Source organism: Apis florea, unplaced genomic scaffold, assembly GCF_048593485.1.
Source record: "Apis florea isolate Af1SG1 unplaced genomic scaffold, ASM4859348v1 contig_3081_pilon, whole genome shotgun sequence".
Lineage (NCBI taxonomy): Eukaryota > Metazoa > Arthropoda > Insecta > Hymenoptera > Apidae > Apis > Apis florea.
In genome coordinates this window covers 3645522-3667500 of record NW_028256703.1, presented here as the reverse complement: position 1 = coordinate 3667500, position 21979 = coordinate 3645522, and the positions used below count along the sequence as shown (strand labels likewise).

At 48.7% G+C, this 21979-nt stretch overlaps 1 protein-coding gene across 8 annotated transcripts in view; it reads right to left on the bottom strand.

Moving 5' to 3' along the window:
• Positions 1-21979, bottom strand: part of LOC100864844 (zinc finger protein castor homolog 1) — a 201577-nt gene that overhangs the window by 3879 nt on the left and 175719 nt on the right. For 6 of the 8 annotated variants that reach the window (XM_086909288.1, XM_086909287.1, XM_086909286.1 and 3 more), the window contains 5 exons: positions 5351-5929; positions 3345-5072; positions 2684-2782; positions 1499-2456; positions 1-1402 (listed from right to left, as the gene is read on the bottom strand). The exon at positions 1-1402 is cut by the window's left edge and continues 3879 nt beyond it. In XM_086909288.1, coding sequence (XP_086765414.1) covers positions 898-1402; positions 1499-2456; positions 2684-2782; positions 3345-5072; positions 5351-5929 — 3869 coding nt within the window. In that variant the 3' untranslated portion in view covers positions 1-897. The remainder of the gene's footprint in view (positions 1403-1498; positions 2457-2683; positions 2783-3344; positions 5073-5350; positions 5930-21979) is intronic. The other 2 variants (XM_086909291.1, XM_086909292.1) reach the window with 2 other exon arrangements.

Genomic DNA, 21979 nt, shown 5'->3' with positions numbered 1-21979 from the left:
TACTATGGGTTCTATCTATGCCAGATTCTCTCTCACTCTCTCTTTCTCATTCTCTCTCTCTCTCTCTCTCTCTCTCTCTCTCAATTCTTTTCGTTCCCCTTTTTCTCTAGATCTCTTCTATCCGCCGAATCGCATCGTGCCCATCGTGAAAGCATATTTCCTCCACCGCCAATTCGGATTCGGAGAAGTGATCGTGCGAGATAATGCGCTCGCGAGATGATCGATCGAAAAAATGATCTCTCCCGTAAGTACGAAGTCATCGAGGTGATTCGAACAGTTCCATTCGATGCCATTAATCGAACGGATCAATCCGATACAATCCGTGGTGTTTCGATTCCGAACGAGAAAAGACACACGCCGCAAAAGCTATCGATTACTCCCGCTGGTCGATAGAACGGCTGAAGATTAATGACTAGGCCGCGGTCGGGGTCTGCTCCTAATCATCCAGCCTCGTCCAACGAAATCGTACGTACACGCAATCGCGTGTGTAATCGGGCATGGACAATCGCGAGCATTTATTCTTATGCAGGGAATGTCTACAGGGTGCGTGAATGAAAGTTTTTGTCTTTTTTTTCTTTTTTTTTCCTCTTTCTTCCTTCCTCCTTCATCAGTCCTCTTTTTTTTTTTTTTTTTCTTTATACAATATTCGTTTCATCGGCGAGATGAACCCCCGAAATTGGTCCGAATCGGATCCAACCTCCCTCCTCCCTCCCTCCCTCAGCTGCTTCCTTACTCGCCCTCTCTTCGACTCGACTCGACTCGACTCGACTCGATTCCGGGCCTTCCGGGCCACGTTCTCTAAGGAATGTGTCTAAGGGGACCTAGAAGAGAAAATTGTCTTTCTTGAGTTTCTCCATTCTCCAAGTTAAATGGCAGTTGTTCGTGGGGACGTTTTCGTTATGTGTCCATGTGGCGATACTTGTGAGCGGACATCTGGGCCAGGCCGAGGACGGCGTACTGGCACTGCAGGCAATGATAGTGAGTCTGTTTGCCGGAATGCTGGCACTGTACACCACCGCAAGGTTGGCTCGGCGTGAACTTTTGAAAGCCCGCCGCCGCGATACTGTCCAATTTCGCGTGTTGCCGCCTGTGGGCGACCACCTTGTTCGTGTCCGTGCAAACGAAGTCGCACTTGAGACAATGGAAGTGGGACGCCTTGTTCTGCATCGAGCCCAGCGAGGACGTGTACGCGCACTGCGCCCTGCCGCACGGCACGTTTGCCCTGTACTGTTGGAAATCGCCGCCCATCAAGGTGTCGAGACGCTCGTGCCTCGCCGTGTGTTGAACGAAACGCGTCTTGTCGCAGAACGAGTAGCCGCAGTCTTGACGCATGCAGTGGAAGTGCGTTTGATGCTCCCTGTAACCGCAGTGGGGATACCTGCAGTCCTCGTTGAATCTGAACCTGAAAAATTTCAGACGATTCACGATTAACGATCATAAAATCCTTTATCGTCCCAAGTGGGAGGGCGGGGGTGGACGCGAGGAGATGCCAATCTACCTGACGTATCCTTCCGGCACCGGTTCGTCCTTGAGCATCCGCATGGAGTGATGAAGCCTCTGCTTCTTCGCCTCTGGGGAGTTGCTGTCGGGCGGGGACAAGGATCGCTTGTTCAAGTTGAGATTGGCCGCGAGCGAGGCCAACGGGTTCTCGTCTCTCGCGGGAGGTAGAAAATTGGCGGGCGGTAGGCCGGGGGCGAACATGAGGCCCGGCCCGCCCGTGTACATGCCGCCGTGTTGGAGGAAAGGTGGCAGGGCTTGGTTCATCAGGGCTATCTGTTGATTCATAGCGGCCATCACCGCCGGGCTGGGGAAGTGGAAACCGTGGCTGAGGTCGAGCTCGAAGCTGGCCGGGACCGGGGATTGTTGAACGCTGGGCGGCATGCTCGGCTGGGACAATTGGCCGTTCTCGTTCCCGTCCATCACCGAATTGTTCCCATCGTCGCCCCGCGAAATTTCACCGGGCTCTCTCTTCACGCTCGGAACGCTTTGAACGCCGACATCCGAGCCGCACCTCGCCGGCTCCATCTTCACCACCTCCTTAACCACCTGCTGCTGGCTCTGCTGGCTCATCTGGCTCTGCAGGCTTTGCTGCATCTGACGTTGCATCTGATTCTGGAAATTCTGTATATTCTGCGCCATCTGGGCGTTCTGCGCCATGAACTCGTGCTTCTGCGACAATTGGGCCAAGTAGTCGTGCTGCAGTTGATTAGGGGGTTGGCCGCCGCCGCCACCACCGGCCGCCGCCAGCTCGTGCTGCTGCTGGCTGAGGATGGCACCTGTCGAATGTTTCGCTATGTGGGCCACCAGTCGATCCAACTCGGAGAAAGCTTGATTGCAGGCGTTACAATGGTAATGGTTTTTACGTTTCAACTTGCAGAACGGCCTGCTGCAACTCTGCTCCGGTCCGTAGAGGGTGTGAGGCGAGGCCGTGCTGGTCGATGGAAGAACGGGGGATTCTGAAACGGAGAGATTAACGAGCGTTAACGTTTACATTATCGAAGAACGCGGAGGGGGAAGAATGGAGGAAAGGAGGCAGAAAAGGAGGCGATCACTGACAGAGTCGTATATTTATATATATTACTGATGCTAGAGAAGATGAAACGCGATTCAAGGCGGAGAGAGAGAGAGAGAGAGAGAGAGAGAGATTGGTCGTCGAAAGAGAGAGAGAGAGAGAGACACGAACCTTGGTGCACGGAAGTTCGCATGGATAGCACGACGCCCGGAAGTGCGGGTTCACTCGGCGGTCCACTAACCGGATAATAGGTGCCTGCCGCCCTCACCACTAGCAACAATCAACCAAACAACCAACACTTCAATACCTCCCACTATGATTACAACCACCTTGTACAAATAGATACGTCAAACGTAATAAGAAAAAAATATATATATATATATATATATAAAATATATATATGCGCGTGTATTTGTGCGTGTATGTATGAATATATATGTGTGTCTATGTGAGAAACAAAAAAAAAAAAAAAAAAAAAAAGAGAACAAAAATAGGGCGAAAATGTATTTTTCTTTTTCTTTCTTTTTTTCTTTTTTTTTTTTTTTTTTTTTTTTTTTTTTTTTTTAATCCTTTCGACGGAAAGATCGAAGAACAAGTAATTCGCGAATAAATTGCGAATAACAAGAAATCGAAAGGATTAAGAAGGTGCCGACGTGAGTTGTATAATATACACATGAGGTGTGCGCGCGTACGTGCAAAAGAGACATGCATCGACTCGACGATTGTCTTCTCGATCTCAACATCTCAAATAACTACCAAACAAAACTCGTCTATAAAACAATACTATACAACAGGTGCACTGGTTCGTGTCCACGTCGAAAATTAAACTTACCGGTCGTCTTGTTGACATCCGGGCTCGGAATCTCCGATTCCTTCTCGTCCATCATCGATCTATTCTCGATATCACCACCAACACCACCACCACTACCACCACCAACACCACCACCACCACCACCACCACCGCTCGCCATACACTCCTCCGGTTTTTCGATCAGCTCGGCCGGATTCTTCACTTGGATCCTAGGCTTCGTTGAATCCTGGACCATCGGTTGAGCATGGGTCTGACACTCTTGGTTGGACGAGGATTCGCTCGACCGGCTGTCGCTAACCGGGCCGTGGCTATTGCAGTGCTGTTTCTCGTGCATCGCCATGGTCGAGTATCTGACGAACGAGTAGCCGCAGTTCGGCCTGGTGCAATGGAAATGGCGATTAACGCGATTACTGTGACAACCGACCAGCCGGCAATCTACCATCTTATCGAAGAAGGCGAAGCCGGGCGGTATGTCGACGTTATCGTGGAAGTCTTTGCTGTGCATCAGTAATTGGTCGGGCCTGTCGGTGGAGAAGTGGCACCTAAGCTGGGAGCAATGATGGTGTCTGGTCGATCTCAACACGCAAGCCGGATCCGGACATCCGTCAGGATTATAGGTGGAGAATCCTTCGGGCTCGCCGAGGCTGTTCGAGGGCGACACGCTCCCCTCCCGATCCTCGGCCATAGGATTCGACGTGAGACTAGGGGTTTGGGGTTTCGGTAGCTTGAAACTCGTGAATATCGCCTGGGGGGAGTCGTGGGTGTGCGTGGCCGGGTCGCCACCCGACCAGATCTCGATCACTCTGTTCTTCGGTGGCCTGCCCCTCTTCCGCCTGAACATGGCGTCGATGTTGGTCAGATGGGTCAACGTCACGTCCGAGGACAACGCGTGAGACGAGCAGGAGAGGTTCAATTGCCGGCTGTACTCGTGGATCTTGTAATGTTGAAGCCGACGGAACGGTTTGTCCGTGGAGAGGATCACCTCCCGGCAATTCTCCCAGTTGCAGTGATAATGCTTCTCCTTGTCGGCGTACGGGCAACTGTCGTCGCATCCACCCTCCTCGAAGAACGCGTCCGTGATGCGTTCCTGGGTCTCGTGCTCCTTCAAGTGTTCCCTCACCTCGCGAGGATCCTTGAGAGGTGCCCCGCAACGGTCCAACCCGCAATGATGATGTTCCCTGCCCAGATGGCAGGGGCAATCGGCCGTACCTGGTACCAGGTACGCCAATTCCATGGCGGTAAGCTGTTGTTGACTCTGTTGCTGTTGTTGCTGCTGTTGTTGGTCGATGGTCACCGCCGTGGAACTTCCACCGGCGGTGACCGTGGTCGTTGGCGCGGTGAGATCTATCGCTAGATCGCTACCGCTTTGAAACGAATCGTCGAGGGAATAGTAGGAGGGGGAGCCCCTGTCCTCGTTCGAACTTTCGCCGTTCAAGCTGAGGGAGAGACTTTGCGTGGTGAGATCGTCGGGCGGCCAGGAGCCTGGCGGCCGGATACCGCCGACCGCGTTGATCTGCTTGTACTTTCTGTACGCCAACTCGGTCTCGTGCCGCTCGTGTTTTCGTTTATGGGAGAACAATTGGCCCGACGAGTGAAGAACGTAGCTACAGTGCGGTCGTATGCAGTGTATGTGATTGCACACGCGCGAGAAACGGCATTGCTCGAAGGGACACGCCTCGGACTTCATGAATTTCTTGAACCCATCGCGGGACAATTGCTCGTCCTTGATGTGGTACGATTTGTGCTTGTCTGTAAGAAGAAAATCACGAGAGGGGCGTATTAGGGGCGAACCTGCTCAAAGGGGGGGAAGAGAGAAACTAGATCTAGGTCTTTTGTCTCGTATATATTTTTTAGCCAGAGATGTGTATGTGATGATGATCGGCAAGCAAACAGAAATCGCTAATATATACACACATATATATATATATTGCCACGGTAACACAGTGGCAATAATGTAACGAGTAATCTAGGAAAGAGAGGAGACTCTATATAATTTCTAAGAGGCAGAACTGCGAGTAGTTCTTTACCCATGTCAGCCTTGTTCTTGAAGGTGAACCGGCAACCTGGTCGCCGACAATGGAAGTGCGTGGTCCGCTGGCCAACGAAGGGACAGTGATCGGTAGCACAGCTCTCGGTAGCTCGAAATCTCTGGAAACCCTCTTGTATGATAGCCGAATCCTTGCGATGGTAATTGGCGTGCATCTGCACGTCCGACGTCGATATGTAAACTTTATCGCAATTCTCGTGGATACAGTGGTAGTGCGTCTGTTTTCTATTGTGGGGGCAGGCACGGCCCGGATGTCTCTCCGAGCAATCATCCGTCGGCGAATACCTCATGAAGCCGTGCTGCAAAGATTCGTCCCTCTTTTTGTGCCACTTGAAATGCCTGATCATTTCCTCCTTTTTCACAAAGACCCTACCACTGCAATCCAGACAGTGAAAATGCTCTCGGCAACCGAGCTCCTTACAATACGAGCTACCGCATTCTTGACCCGACGTGTACCGCCTCACGTATCGGGAGTAATCGATTATTGGTTGTGACACGGAGCTTTTCGAGCTACCGATCAAGGTGTCCGCAACCGGAGACATGCTTTGTCTCAATAATGCTGAAATCAGAAACCAAAGAGAAGAGGTGAGGATTACTCTTGGGGGATTTAGCCTATGTAACGGCTATCGTGAATGAATGGGGGATCGAACGTGATGTCCAACGTTTTCTTTTTTAAAGAAAAGAAAAGCTTTTCTCTTTTTTTTATTTTCCCCTGGTAAAATAATAATTCCCTGATCTTTTCGACAGTCGATAGATTCGACACTGAATGGTGCTCGGCCTCTGCCGTTAACGAAGGATCCAGGTTGGTAAGGAAGCGTTCTGCAAGCCAAGAGAAGAGAGCTCGCTCTACTCTTACCAACCGCTTTATCTACGGTGAAAAGTAGAAATCTATCTACGAAAGTTCTAACGAAGAAATACGAACGAATTGATCTCTTTCTTTCTCTACACTGCTTCACTGTAGTAGGTTTTTTTTTTTTTTTTTTTTTTTCTTTTCTATGCTTTCCGTATCCTCAGAATACAGAAATCTGCGATCTCGCATGAATCGCGTCGAGGATGACCACGACTCGAGTTGGACGCGGACCACACTACAAAGGGTATACGTCGAATGATACAGGAGGGTAGGTTGCATCAAATTTTTCCCTTCTCGATTTTTTCGTTCTCGATTCTTTCGATTCAACAACAAATCGATCCACTTCGAACATGTGTCGATGTTTTCGTCGTCTTCTTCGAAATATATATGTATATATACACACTCCATGTACAAAAATTAGCTACACGATTAGATTCATTTTTCAATGTTTATCAATGTTTATCCGATCCGAATCTTTACGCGATTCCAACACGCGTTCGTACCGCGTTCAAGTGACAATAACGCACTCCTCTTCCACAGAATTTGGCGAATAGAGGCCGCGAAATATATAACCAAAGGGGAGAATATATGGCGGAGGCCCCACCTCCGGCAGCCGGAAACCACGCTCGCCGTGCCCTAACCAAAAAGGCTCTCTCTCTCTCGGTTGATTCCAAGAAATTCCTACTTGTCGACTGTGCACGTTTGAATGCGTTCAGAAACGAGTTTAAAAATTGTCGAATATTTCTCTTAGGGGTTCCCCCCCCCCCCTTTCGGCCGTGTTTGGTGGGGATAGGTACCAGCCGAGTTTTATGCGCACGTGTGTACGCGAAAGAGAAGAAGGGTTACGAGGAGGGAAACGAAAGAAAAAGGAACAACGAGAAAAACAGACGAAATGGTAAAGGTTGCGAGGGAGAGAGGCGAAACCATTATGCCTCGGTATTATGTTCTCCTCCTCCCGAGGTATATATACCCGCAAGCTTCCGAATCTATATATCCCATTCCTCTTCGAATCAAATCGGAGAGAAGACGCGGCGTATCAGATCGAAATCGTGCAATCTAAAATCCACGGGACACGATTATCGTCATCCTCGAGGATCGGAACAACATTTCCATGATCGAGACGGCAATGTTATTCGCTCGAATATCACGAAATTTCCATTTTCGCTCTGGACGCTTGAATTAATTATCCAGTTTAGCCGAATCGGGATAGCTGCTGATGCATATTGTTGCGTAACATTCGGTTATGACTGTTAATCTATCCTCCGCTGCAGTAATTATGTAACGCAGCTGCGTGTTTTGTGTAGCTCGTTAGAGCACCTTCTCGGCCGGCCTCGTCGAGGAAACTCTTATTCGCGTGAATTTACGGCCAGCGTGTTACGCGCGAGGAGGAGGCGGATATAATTAAGCGGGTTAAGGTTTCTCCTCCTTCTCCTCCTCCTCCTCCTCCCCCTCCCCCTCCCTTCCGAGGGTCGAGCGTTGAACGAGCGTTTAAACGAATCGACGGTATTCAAAATCCAATCGAATCCTTCTTTCTTCTTCTATTCGGCAAGGTGTTGGACATTTCGTTGACGACTAATTATGCGGGCCGCGTCGCAGGAAGCGTGCCAAAACAACCGTCGGTGCCACCGTCGAAAGGAACCTGGCCTTGGATGTACATTCCACGCGAATGTAATCGTCTTCTCTTTCGACGAAAAAAAGCAAAAAGAAAAAAGAAAAGAAAAGAAAGAAAGAAAGAAAGAAAGAAAGAAAGAAAGAAATTCATCTTCGTTCATCGCTTTCATCGACAGAAACACGAGGAAAAGAAAAAGAATTCGGTCGAGAATTAACGAACGAACCGTATGAAAAAGTTAATAAAGAGCGATATGATCGAGTGTCAGCTGTTTCGGAAGGAACGGGAGGGGGGAGAGGGGGCCGTGTGTATATAATCGAAAACGAAGAATACGAGAGGGACGTGACAGGATTTAAGAAGCAAATCTTAAAAAATACGAGAAATCTACGGGCCGACCCCCCTTTTCCTACCCCAATGCACGAATATCCAGCGGCTTTGAGAAGAGAGCGGCTGAACCCTTTTATTCGTGGTTCTCGAAACTCGCGCAGGCTGGAGGGGAGAGGCCGATCCGGCTGTGGATGAAAAACCTCGGGGCCCCGATCGGGGAGAGTTTAAAATTTTCAAAAAGCCCGATCCTGAAAAGGAGGCCCCCGTATTTCAGCGACTCTCTCTCTCTCTCTCTCTCTTCTCTTTTTTTAACATTTAATCCGTGCAGCCTTAAGCTGAATAACCCTTTATACGTGATCTCTCCGTCCACGGCTACCGAAAATCCTCGACCGAGCACGATCTCCACGCAAATGTTTCGATGCTTTCAAATTTGATTCAATGAATAAATTCTATTTTTTGCTCTTTCTTTTTTTTCTTTTTTTTTTTTTTATGACAAAGTACCTTTGATAAATCGTGCATTTTTAATTCAAAGAATAACGAGAAGAGAGGGGGGCAAGAATGAATTTAACTCTCTACAAAAAAAAAAAAAATCGCGTGTTTGGATAAAGCGGTGATCGTAGTTCTGCGTGGCGGTCGCGAAGGGTTGAATCTTTACCTTCCTTTTGCTCTCTCTCTCTCTCTCTCTCGCCTAAATATCGACAAAAAAAATCTCAACGGGCAAATCCCACCCCTCTCCTCTGCCTCTTTACCCCTTTTTCGACGGCCCTCGTCACAACATTGTTTCCGGAAAAACGGCTTCGTAAAAAAAGTAAGCGGCCAGATGCGATTTAACGAGGCAGAATAGAGACGTTTCGTTGATTTCACGGACCTTTGGGGAGGAATGATGCGGAACACCGAGAATATATTTTGACGTTGAACGCCAATATTTTTTCGAAATACCTCGAGCAAGGATTACCAAGGTAATCTTCCGCATCGAGATCGAGATCGAGATAATAAAAGTTCCATCGATCCTTGAAGAAATTCCCCTTCTTTCCTCGATTTTCTTTTCTTTCCATCCTTTCCATCTCGTTTTTTCCTTTCTTTTTTCTTTTTCTTTTTATTCCGATCTCTATCTCTCCCAGTAAAGGAGAGGAGAAATGGAAAGGAAGGATATATTTACTTTTTAAAATTTCCTCGAAATCGTCACGGTTCGAAAGAGAAAGTTTTTTAGGCGGAAGAAGAGGGCTACTTAAACTTAAACTATAACGGCGGTGGTAATCATCAATCCGGTCGCAACCATGAAAATCGTGGCGCCAAGAGGGTCAGGCAAAAGCGAGCGGATGAAAGTCGCGGTCGAAGGTGGAGCACAGAGAGGACAGAGAGGGATAATCCGAGAGCGAGGAAGAGACGGGCGGACACTAAACTATTCTAAGCTCCCCTGCGAGAGAGTGTCGCGAACTTATTGTCTCTCAGCGGGCACGGCGGCGTTATTTCTGTCAAAATTACGTTATGGTCGCCATTCTCCTGTCCCGTTTCTCTCGGTCCTACCCGTTTAGCACCTTCTTTCATGCTCACGGAGTGCTCATTTCTCCTTCCTCTCTCCCCCTCCCCCCTCCTTCTCCCTCTCCCTCTCCCTCATCCGTCTTCTCCGATCTTCTTGGTTGGTGGAAAACGTTCAGACGACCAGAATAAACGTCGGTTTTACACGCTGCCATTATAATTAACGCGATTCCTTCTTTAGGGAAGAGAGGACACGACGCGGAGAAAACACGTTCGGAGAGTTTCCAGAGGAGCGGCAAGATTCTCGTAACACACGCTTGCTCCCTTTCCCGCTCGGGAATTTACGAGCTTCCCTCCGTGTTCTGCCGATAGAATTATTCCCACCTTTGTCTTCTCCTTCCTCCTAATTATTACTAGCCTCGGTGTACCGCGAGATTTATAGTACAGTATTTATAGATCTGGCCGTTCTGATATCCCCGGATTCGCCCATCCCCCGCCACGACCACCGCCGCGCGTCTACTCTAATAATCGTACGCGCGTTCGATCGACAAGACCGGATAATCCCTCGCAATATCGATCGCGACGATGGTAATCTCGTGAAAATTGGAAAAATTTAGATCAAGACAGATATTCATCGTCGAGAAGGGAATTCTTCGATTCTTTTTTCTCGAATCCGTGACGCGAGGGGAAGCGCGAGACTTACATCCGGAGAAAATTTCCACCGAATTATGCGTGGTCCGATTATCGATGCGCCGAAAACCGTGATTATTCATCGAGGACGATTATTAAGCGACCAGGCTTTCGTGAGGCGCAGCGTGCGTGAACGAACGCGCGCGCGTACAAACGGTCGTTAAAGCAATCAAGCCACGTGCTACGCGCTTGCTCTCTCTCTCTCTCTCTCTCTCTCTCTCCCCCTTCCTCTTCTGCTCTCTTCATTTCTATCCCTCTCTCTCTCTCTCTCTCCCTTCTCCTCTCCCTTCCTCCCTCCGTCCGTTTCTAAAGGCACATTCATTAATGTCGCGTAGCATAGTTGTAGTATCGTTTTACCCCTACGGCGAGGCGCGGAATTTTTTTCCTCCCCTCCTCCTTTTTTTCTTTTTTTCATTTTAATCTAGCCTGCCCTCCCCAACGTATAGATTTTTCGGGGCCACTGTTACGGACATACTACTTAGTGTCAACCAACCACCCCTCTTCTCTCTTCTCCCTTGCTCCTTTCTGCTACGCACCCCCATTCTTTTCACGGAGTCGTGGGTCGACCAACCCCCTCCCCTCCCTCTCCTTTCTCGCTCCACTGTTACTTATGGCGGCCGCGTTAAATTTAACGAAGGGGGTGGGTGGGGGGAACCCTTCTTCTCCTCGTGGAATATCGTGGAGAACAATGAGATTTCCGAAATTATTGACCGACCACCGCAGCTCCATTCGAACCGGTTCTTTTTTTCTTTTATTTATTTCGTAAAAAGTATGTAACTGCGAGGTATGGAAATCTCTATTTTTCCTCCTTCTTCTCTCTCTTTCTCTTTTTCTCAACGCACACCGAATTCGAGCGCAACGGAGCGTGACTCGTGTGAATTGTGAAACGCGAAACCGATTCACCGAAGGAACAAGAAATGCTTTTCGAAACGCTCTCGAAATGCGTTTTAATTAATCGGGCTATCGTAAAATCGTAGCGATTTTAAAAAAAAGAAGAAAGAAAGGAGAAAGGGAGGGGGGAAGTTGTTTGCCAGCAACAACGAGGATCCCGGGCAACGCACTCGTTCGCCCCTGCCGCCTCTCCCACGTTTAAAAATCCTCGCCAAGGATAAAGATTTTTTCAAGTTTCAAAGCCCCCTTTTTCGCCCCTTTCTTTCCATCGGCTTGTTTCCATCGTTTCGATCGAGGGGGGGGGGGGTAGGGGTAAATTGAGTCGGAGCGTACGAAAACACGCGTACTACTTATCGCCCGCGATCCCCCCAACTCGCCCCCACCGTCTCTCGCCCGCCCCTCGCGCGGGGGTAAACTTTTCACGAGGGGTGAACCGCGCGCGTAATATCGGCCATTCACGTGTGCGAGCGTGTCTCCTCCTACCCTCCCCTCCCCTACCCTGACTCACGTCCACGCGCGCCCGAAAATAAACACGGAATCGAACCCTTTCTACAAATTCAAATAGCCGGAAGAGAGGGGAGGGGGAGGGGAGAGCGGCTGGGTGCTCCTCGCACCCCCTCCCCTTCTTCTTTTGTCCCTCGAGAAACTTTTTCGAAAAAAAAAAAATCAGACGGACCAGGGTTAAGAAGGGAAAAGAAGGATAAAGAGAAGGGAAGGGAAGGGAAGGGAAGGGGAGAGAGAGAGAGAGAGAGGAAAAATAGCCACGGATCGGCGATCCGCTGTCAAAACACGAAATTCGATCGGGAGGAGTAACCCTCTCCCCCGATTTTTCATTCGACGAATTTTCCAGACCCGAGAATATATTCCCCGAAAGGGGTGACGAAATGGATCGGTAATAAAATAAAAGAGCGGTGAAATATTGAACGATCGATCGCTCCCTGTTTACGGAAACACGATATCGTTGTGCCGAACGAGTCAATTTTTCGAGGGGCGATGACGTACAGATGATTAATAATCGGCCGAATGTCGGGATAATTGGTGAATAATAGTTGACCCGTTTTTATTTATCTTCTTCTTTTTCTTTTTTTTCTTTTCTTCCCACTTTTATTCCCATCGCCGTTTCCCCCGATTTATATACATTTAAGTCAAGGAAGTCGTTTTATCGTTTGTAAGAAAATCCCGAGGAATCGGCCGTTGTCACTGATTAAATCGCAACAATCTGTGCGAACGAGACGCGAAACGGGGATGCCCCGAGGCAACATCCGAATCGTGACCACGATCGGGCTTAATAGAATTACTTAAGATAATTGGCAGAATTAGCCAAAGCGGTGGACCAACCGTTCCAGTGTTTCCAACCACAGTTTTATATATATATCTTTTAATCGTGGGCGATAAAAGATAAAATTAAAATTAAAATTAAAATTATCTTTTCAAAGAGAGAGAGAGAGAGAGAGAAAACCACGTTCCCTCTTCGATCGAACGAGAATGTTAAAACAACGCTGCCGACGGGAATAACTTTGTTCGTTCCGATTGTATCGCCTTTTGACTTGGCGAGGCGAAGATTCATGACAAATTATTAAAACCTCGGTGCGCCAAAGTTCCACAAAGTTCCATAACGCGCGTTGATTTACGAGATCGCGTGTCCCGATAACTTTCGAATATTCCCCGAGAGCGAGTGGCTGTTAGCCTTAACAAGGCAGTTCGACGAGTGCGTAACGAGCGAGGACTATTATTAAGTGTGCACCGCCACGCTCTATCGATGCCCGGTGGCGTTTCTGTCCTCGTTCCTCGCCTCTGGATCTACCCCTCTCGTTCCATCCTTCCACCTTCTTCCGGAAAAACCCTCGTACTTTTAACCCTTCGAGAGATCGTCCTCTTTCAACGGCCGTGAAATAGATTATTCAAGATCGGACAAATTTCTTCTTCTTCTTCTTCTTCTTGTTTCTTTCGTAGAAACAAGATACGTATACGTATATTCTCGATCGTATATATTTCAATCCAAGGGAATGGAAGAAACGATGGAGGCTTCGATCGTGCAAAGTGCAACTATGTACGGTTTGTTTTTCGAATGGAGAAGATATTGGGAACGCGCGTGTGTGAACGCACGGGGGGTGATTGCGAGCGTGGATGTTGGACGAAGGGGTGGTTCTCGAGTGTTCTCGAGGGTGAACGGTGGTTCAAGAGAGAGTTTTCAAAGAGCGTGGCGAACGTCTGACGAATTTTAAACGAAGGGTGAGGGGAGGAGGGGAGAGAACGTTCGGCGAAATTTGTTCGAACCCGTGTTCCCGCGAAAATTTCGTTCGTTTCTCATCGCGATATGATGCGATTTCCATCGGATCCGTTGATTTTTTACGCAGGTTTGATCGTTTTCGATCGAGAGCAAAAGATTATCGAGAGAAATATTGGGAGGCGGGGAATCGATCCCCGACGACGAGGAGGAGGAGGAGGAGGAGGAGGACGAGAACGACGACGACGACGAAGCGTGGGAAAGCGAAATTGAAATTGGGGGGGGGGGGGGTCTCGTTAACCTCTTCATTACTCGGCTCGATCCTCTTTCTTCTCCCTTTTTCCAATTTCAACTCTTTAACTCTTTTATAAACTCGTTGACAAACGTGCGACGACGTTTCTTTCTAAAATACTTTTCTCACTCGCTTTCAATTCGAAACTCAAACTATTCTCGACGAATAAATTTCTTCTTCTTTCCATTCAATTCAAAGATTTAGAGTTTCGTATTTTTTTTTTTTTTTTTCGCTTGTTTCTTAATTCAATTTTCGAAAGATTCTCGACAAATACTTCCTCTTTTTATGATCCCCAGAAAAAAGATCCCCAGAGATTTCGAGATGCACGCACGTTTCTCCTGTTTCCTTCTTTTTTTTTCTTTATCCACGATTTTTTTCGACGATACGTTACGACAGATTCGCTTGTTCCAATTGAAATTTTAAAATTCTTCATCTTTCTATAACTCGAACGGGGTCCTCGCAGAGAGAACCCCGTTTCGAGGCGAACGCACGCGTTTCTCTCTTCTTCCCCTTTTTTTCAACGATCCAAATGCTACCCCGCTACAAGTCCGCACTCGGTTCGTCGATCGGCTATTTTTCAACCAGCCATTGGCAGCCCGGACGATTTCGAAAGACCGAGGCTCGCCGGGGTAATTAAATTTAGAATATTTTTTAAATTTCTCCGATTCCACTCGGATGATTTGGCACGTGGTCGCTCTCCCGTCGCTCCCCACTTCGCACGAACAACAAGAAGAACAAGAACAGGAACAAGAAGAAAACGAAGAAAAAAGAAGAAGAAGAAGAAAGAACCAGTGAAACCAGTGGTGGACAGGGGGGAGGAAAGCGCGAGGGAAACACACAGAGGATCGATTCCTCGCGATCCTCTTCCTCGCAAAATCTACAACCTACAGTAGCGTAACACCATCCATTCCGCGAATGGAATTTTCCTTCGAACCGAAAACGCTCGACCAACCGACCGTCCACCAGACTTTCGCATCGATCGTAAACGAGCTAACGAAACGAATCATCTTCGAGAGGAATCAACCATTTGCCGATCTCGTCACTCTCTTGTGAACTTTACTTTCAAATCTCCCTTCCAAATCTCCAAATCTTCTCGCGAATTGCCCGCTCGAAAAGCAAAGGTGACGAAGGAGGAGAGGAGGAGAGCAATCTTCGTTGTCGAAATGAAAATTTTCACGTAGGGCATCGAGGAGGATTTTTTGGAGGACGCCCCGCGAGACGTCACGGCCCTGACCCTCCCGAGTTCGGCCGTTTTAGTTCGGCTAAAACAATCGGAGGCGGCCTCTCTCTCGGCGTGGTCTCGGATCTCCTCCGCTCGCTCGTTTCCACCGAACGACGCCACGACGCTGCTACACCTTTCCTTTTTCTCGCTTTTCCTCGCCAAGCGCGAAATAACAGAGGAGCGGGAGGGAGAAGAGGTGGAAGAGGAAGGAAGGAGGGGGCCTGAACGGTTAACTCGAATTACCAAAGCGGCGAAGAGGAACGGCTTTAAGCGACTTATGGCGAATCGGTGGACGACGCGAAGCCGGGGATAAAGCCGGGGAAGAAAGCTCGATTTATTAACGACACGGCGACGCCACCGCTCTCTCTCTCTATCTATCTCTCTGTCATTTTCTCGACCCGCTCGAGGAAATTGATTTACGGGGTTTACTTCCCCGAACCACACCGTCCCGCGGCACACACGGCCGGAAATTCGGACAAGTTATGGACACGCGGGAATGGCAAACCTACCCTCCTCCCTCCTTCCATCTTCTATCTTTTGCCCCTTTGATCGAACCGAGGAAAACGAGATCGCAAGGGATAATATAACTAATAACCCTTCGAATGAATTATTAATCCGTGTACCGTTACGATCTCTATCGTTTAATTAGATACATCTCTCGCGATTCTTCTTGCGTGAATCCTCCTCTTTATTCGTGCGCGAAGACGTACGAGGCAACAAAAAAAAAAAAAGGAAAAGGAAAGAAAAGGAAGGGAGGGAGTGGACACGTTCGACAAATCGATCGAGGATTTCGAGATCGAGATCGATGACGCGGAGGAAACGAGGAGACGAGGAGGGAAGGTGGAGGGGTGGTAAGAGGGTTCGTTCGCGTACGCAATTTTGCAACAAGAGCGCGAGCGAGATTTTCGAGAGGAGGAAGAATCGCGTGGAATTCGAATGCGCGCCGTTTATGCGCGGCACGGTACGAAATTGTTTCTCGGTAGTTGGCCCTGTCATCGCGTGCTCGGGACGAAACGAAAACGGCCCATTACGGGGGGGGAGAGGAGGGGAAGAGGGGTGTGGAGGAGGGATAAGGAAGGGGCGAGGAAAGGAGTAAGCGAGGAAAAACCGGGCTTTCTCAACCGGGCTTGCCCCTTTTCCATTTCTTCTCCATTCCCTCTCTCTCTCTTTTCCTCTCCTCTTTTCGCGATTATATTCTCGAAATAGTCAACCGGATGCCGGCGCGGATATTCCGTATATTTCTGGCCACCCTTTTTCCAACGAAAAATAATGAAACTTGCTTGTACGCGAGTATAGGAGGAGGTCGATCGCGTACAACGCGGCAACGAAATTATCAAGAAGAGGATCCCTCCTTTCTTGTTCTTCCTTTTTGTTCTTCTTCTTCCTCCTCTCCTCTTCTCTTCTCTTCTCTTTCGTACGCGTGCACGCGTGGTATCACGTAGGGGGGAATCGATGAAAGAGGGGGAGGCGGGGAGGGGGAAAAAAATCGATGGAACGAAAAGAGAGGAGAGGAAAAAAAGAGGATTAGCGAGGAATGCGCACGAGTTTGTTTGAAGAGGCATCATCGATTGACCGAGAGAGATTCGATCGACGCACCGTGTAATTTCCTTCGCGCTCGATTCCAGCTTCGAGAGAGGCGATCGACGCCGAAACAACCGAATGTCTTCATAAGTGCACGCGATTCGTTCCATTCCGGTGAGAGAGATGAGAATTTTGCGTACAAATTGGTAAATTGGAGGGAAGGAAGAAGAAAAGAAAAAATTGTAACAGGGACGATTAAGCGTCACGGCGAGTATCGGCGATGGATATTTAAGTCGCTTTCGATGATCCTCCTCTTCTTCTTCTTCTTCTTCTTCTTTTTTTTTTTTTTAATACGATGTACGGGGGGACGAGGATAGGGATTTTCCCTATAAAAAATTGCGAATTGAAATTTGCTGAACCCGTACACGGAGACTTCGCGTTTTATGCGGTTTAACGTGTGCAAAACTGTTCGAAGGGTTTCGGATTAAGCGCTTTCCGCGTGGCTGGACGAGCATGGCGTCTGAATTACTTGGTGAAAATCGATAATACACTCCTCTCCATAATGCTGTCGGCGTACGGCAGCTGTTAAAGCGTTTGACAAATCGCCCCTTCCAACCAATCCACCCATACATCGCTTCGAAAAAATCCGGCTCGTGCGTCCAACCTCGATTTTCCACTTCCCTTTGAACAATCTCCTTCCAATCTCCGTCGCACAACGATTCGAACAACGGCAACAACAACAACAACAACAACAACAACTCCCTTTCGCGAGATTTTTAACTTTTAACCGAAGAAGAAAAATTCGTGAATCCTTTCGATCGAATCGATTGCAATATTACGCAATTTGCAAATTCGTTTCGAAAACGGGAGTAGAATCCCACGCGTTACGAAACCGCCTGCGTAACGATCGACCGACGAGGATCGTTGCTGTTCGAGCTCCAACGAAAACGGTCCGGGATTCGCGAGCGGCAATCGAGAAAAAGAGAGAGAGAGAGAGAGAGAGAGAGAGGGAGGGGGGAGGATGATCGTTTTGCTCGAAACCGGAATATTTCTTCTCCCTTTCCGGTGATTCTGGAATCCGAGACGGACGCGCTTTCTTTTTCTCCCGCCGCCCGCCGTTCCCTTTTTCCTGACGGGATTCGACGGGTCTTACGGGGCTGGCCGCGGGGAAAAAAGGGCCCCGGCTAATTAATAGAGCCGGATTGAGGAGGCGAGCGAAGGATCGACGACGACGACGACCGACGACCGACGCTCACAGGCCCGTACGAAAAATAAAATGCGCCCCCTCCGAGTAAATTAACGGAGTGGAGAGAGCGAGCTGCCGCGAGCTAATTAATAGAGCAGCCAAACGGGAGAAGGAGAGCGTGAGCGCGAGGGAGAGAGGCGATATATACCTCCTCCCTCTCTCCCTCTCGTTTTCGCCCTTTTTTGCCAACGATCCCAAGGATCGCGGTCCTTCGTCGACCATCGTCTTGTTTCCCTGGCCACGCTCCCGAGAAACCCGCTCGCTCCATCCGCTCGGCCCTTTTATGAATCGATTCGATTTATATTCCCGCGCGTATAAATATTTAAGTACGCGATTAAAACGACCGACCCTCTCTCCACCCTCCTTCTTCCCTTCCGACGCCAGGAAACGACGTCGATCCAAAAAAAAAAAAAAAAAGGAGAGATCGAGGAGGCGCGGCGACCACACCGCGTTTGCGCGTTTTCGAAATCCAGAAAAAAATCGGCAACATCTCGCGCCGATATTTCTATGATACATCGATGCGATGTATCGATGTTGGCGAAGGTTTCGATTCGTCGGGAACGAAGACGAAAGACGAAGAGAAAGAGTCGAAGAAGACGAAGACGACGACGAAGAAGAAGAAGAAGAAGAAGAAGAAGAAACGTCGTTTTATTTTTCGTTTTTTCTTTTCTTCTCTTTTTTTTTTTTTTTCTTTTTTTCTCCTTTTCCCTCCGTTCTCTCGCTATAATTAACGCTCGACCGGGCCAGGAAGGCGGGTGGGGAGGGGGTCGCGAGAGGGTAACAGGGGCTGGCAGAATATCTGGCAATAAAAGTGGCGAGTTCGAAAAGGGAATTGCGAAAGCGAAGTGCGAGGTGTTGCCGCAATGTTTGTTGGCCGCTCGATTGGCCCCGATCGGCTTTGTATCGGGAAACAAAGCGATTGGCAATCGCATGCCGTCCTCGAAACTCTCAGGAATCTATCCGTCGAACCGTCGAACACCACGAACGCCCTCCTTCCCTCCCTCACCCCTCCCTCCCTCCCTCTAACCCCTATTTCGCTTTTGCCCGCCGTCCTCGTTTCTTTCCTGGCCGACGTTTCGCGATTTTTCGCCCGCCAAGAATTACAAACCGACCAATTATTCCTCTCCCTCCCGGCGCCGATTAACTAATCGAATCTTAACGTCTAATTTCGAGCTGTCGCGAACCTTGAAACCTTGCACAGCCTCCCCTTTGCCGACTCGCGCCTCGATTATAAACCAACGCGATTACAACGATTTACCAACCGCGATGCCAAAACGAAATAATCTCGAGCTAACGAGCTAAACGGACTTTTTCTAACCCCGGAACATACTTCGATACCACGCATAAATAGATATCGAGCGGAGGGATATGCTCGTGGTTTAACCGCTTCTCGAACGCTTCGTTGAAGGAGGAGAAGGAATCGTGGTCGAATTGTCGGAATTTTCAACCCGGCCCTTCTTCTTTTTTATCGGAGGAGGAGGGGGTGGCGAGCGCCACCAGCGCGGCAGTTTGCGGAAAAATGCGTTTCTTCTGGCCGGTATGCCGATAGCATCGATGGAGCGGATGGGCCTAGCGAGGCGACCGACCAACGGGCGCCGCGCGCTAAAAGAACGGAACGGAGGTGGATCTCTCTCTCTCTCTCTCTCTCTCTCTCTCTCTCTCTGCACGCGGCGCTCTTCTCTGCACGAGGAGGAGGAGGAGGAGGAGGAGGAGGGAGAAGAAGAGCGAAAAATTAGGGACGGCATTCCGTCTGTGTACCGATGCATTTCGGTGACCGTTCCTTTTAATGCGATCGCGATTCCGCGAGCGGTAAGAAATTAATAAAAAGTTGAGGAACGATAAATTAGGCCGGCGACGAGACGGCGCGAGAAGCGGCCCCGGGGCTTAGGGGGAGGGCAGAACACGCCGCGGAAAGAATACCGGCGAGGATCGGCCTCGGGGGGGAGGGAGAGCCCGGGCGATAATAAATTTCAAATATAAATAATAAAATTTCCAATCCAGTCTCTAGCCATTGGACCGAGTACTTTTTCATCCTGCCGGGGGAACTACCGGCCAACCTATGCATCCCACTCGACCGCATTGTTTCGCGAAATTCCCTCTCTTCTATCCCTTCCGTTTTTTCCCTTCCTTTTCTCTTTTCGTCTCGATGACGACGACGACGACGACGACGATCGACGAGAGTCAACGAAATCTTGAATTTTCGTCGCAATTTTCCTTATATATATGTACGTGTCTTTCTAGATATAATTATATAATTCGTATTTTACGAGCGATTGTTTTTTTTCTTTCTTTCTTTCTTTCTTTCCTTCTTTCTTTTTATTTTTTGTACATTCGCGAGACACGTTCGGATGATCGATTCTAGAAGGCGAATCAAACGTATAAAAGTTAATGCACGAAAGTTTCGGTCGAAGTTTATTCATCGAGTTACGAGCAATTAAAGTTTGCGTTAGATAAAGTGAGGTGGCCGCGTGACGAAGATGAGGTATTAACTTACCGACATTTTAGTGCCAGCCAACTTTTGTGTTCAGTTTACATTGAATTACACGCGAATTATAAATTAATAGCGTACACCGTTTCCCGATAACCAAATTCTCGTTTAAATTTACGAGCTTGGTTGGCGGGATCGAAATGGTTTTTAATTATTTTTTATCGCGCCGCATCCACCTCGGGGGCAGCCCCGAGTCAAAGATCTCGAACGCGGTCCTCCTCAAACAATCGGAGGAATTTCAATCAGTCCCGGACGGTTCACGAGTGTTAGCGAAATTAGAAACACAATCGGCCGAGGAGGTAAAAAAGGGGGGAAGAGAGAGAGAGACGGAGAAAAAGGGTTGGAAAAAAAGGTGGGGTAGAAAGTAAAAAAGGTAGAAAGAAAAAAAAAAAAAAAGGAACGACGCCCATGTCGTAAGAGTTTAATGTTTATGCATGGGCTGCGAAACGAGCCGAGCCCGAAGAATAATGCATCTGTAACCAATTATGCGGAGAGGGCCGACGCGAGAAAGAGAGAGCGAGGCGAGAAAGAAAGCAACGAATCGGTGGTTAGATACCTGTCAAATTTATTTATTATACCGTCCAAATAATTAATTCCAACTCTCCACCAACCAACCAACTACTCCTACTCCTCCCGATCGTCCTCCTAATCGTGATCTGATCACGATAAATTTTCAATCGACACGATTTCTTCGAAAATCCAGAGAATTCCAGATCCGTAGACGATAAAACGTTTCACGTAAAATATCAAGACGCAAGGATGAACAATTCCGTCCCGTTCCAATAGGGTTTATTCACATTTCGTCCCCCCCTTCCCTCCCCCCTCCCAAAGGAGGTCCTCGTTGTATAATTCCTCAAAAATGTACAATCTCAAATAAAACGAGAGGAAGAGAAGAGAAGAGAAGAGAAGAGAAGAGAGAAAGAGAGAGAGAGAGAGATAAAAGTGGTCCCCTAAATCCGTTTTCACGGCAACCGCATAAGTCAGAAACGATTTTTCTCAAATCCCGGCCTGCTCTCTCTCTCGCCGACTACGTTATGACATATATATGGTCCTTAAAGGGGGCCCATTGGTGGGGGTGGAGGAACGCGGAGTGGAGGGAGGGAGAGAGAGAGAGAGAGAGAGAGAGAGAAATAAGGCCCCGAAGGGTCCGTGGTGGCTCGGCGAGTATATGCAGAGAACGCGGTGCACCAGTTATTTATTGTAGCTCCCGTTTATGCTTTATTTGTTATTTGCCCGGTCGGTTGCCTCGACTTGACTGCCAGCCCACGTAGGTGTACGAGGAGCCTCTACGAGGGTACCTTATCTACCTTCCAGACATGCGTTACACAGCCGTTGCTCCGCCGAGATGAGCCAGATTCGCATAATTGGCCGCTTAATACGCCGCATTTTTTCCCCGCCCCCCTCCCGCCCCCTCTACCCATCGACCGAACGTGCAACCCCGCCGAACGAACGAACGAATAGAATTTCTTCCTTCTCCTCCTTCATCCGTGTGGAGGATGATTAAAAGCTGCGGCGTGCCGATTTCTTGATCACCGTAACACGCCGTGTTTAATGAGATTTTCTTGGAAAGGAGAAGAAGGATGCGCCGTTCCGTTGCGCGCTTCCTTGGTGGAAGGGAGGGAGGGAGGGAGGGTCGATTTCGATTTTTCTCAAATAATTTCTTCCGCCGTTCCGATTTCGATTTCGAACGGTTGAAAATGGTTGAAGGAAGGAGAGAGAAGGGGGGAGGGGGGGGGGGGAAAGAATCGACCTCATCGGTTTTGTCCA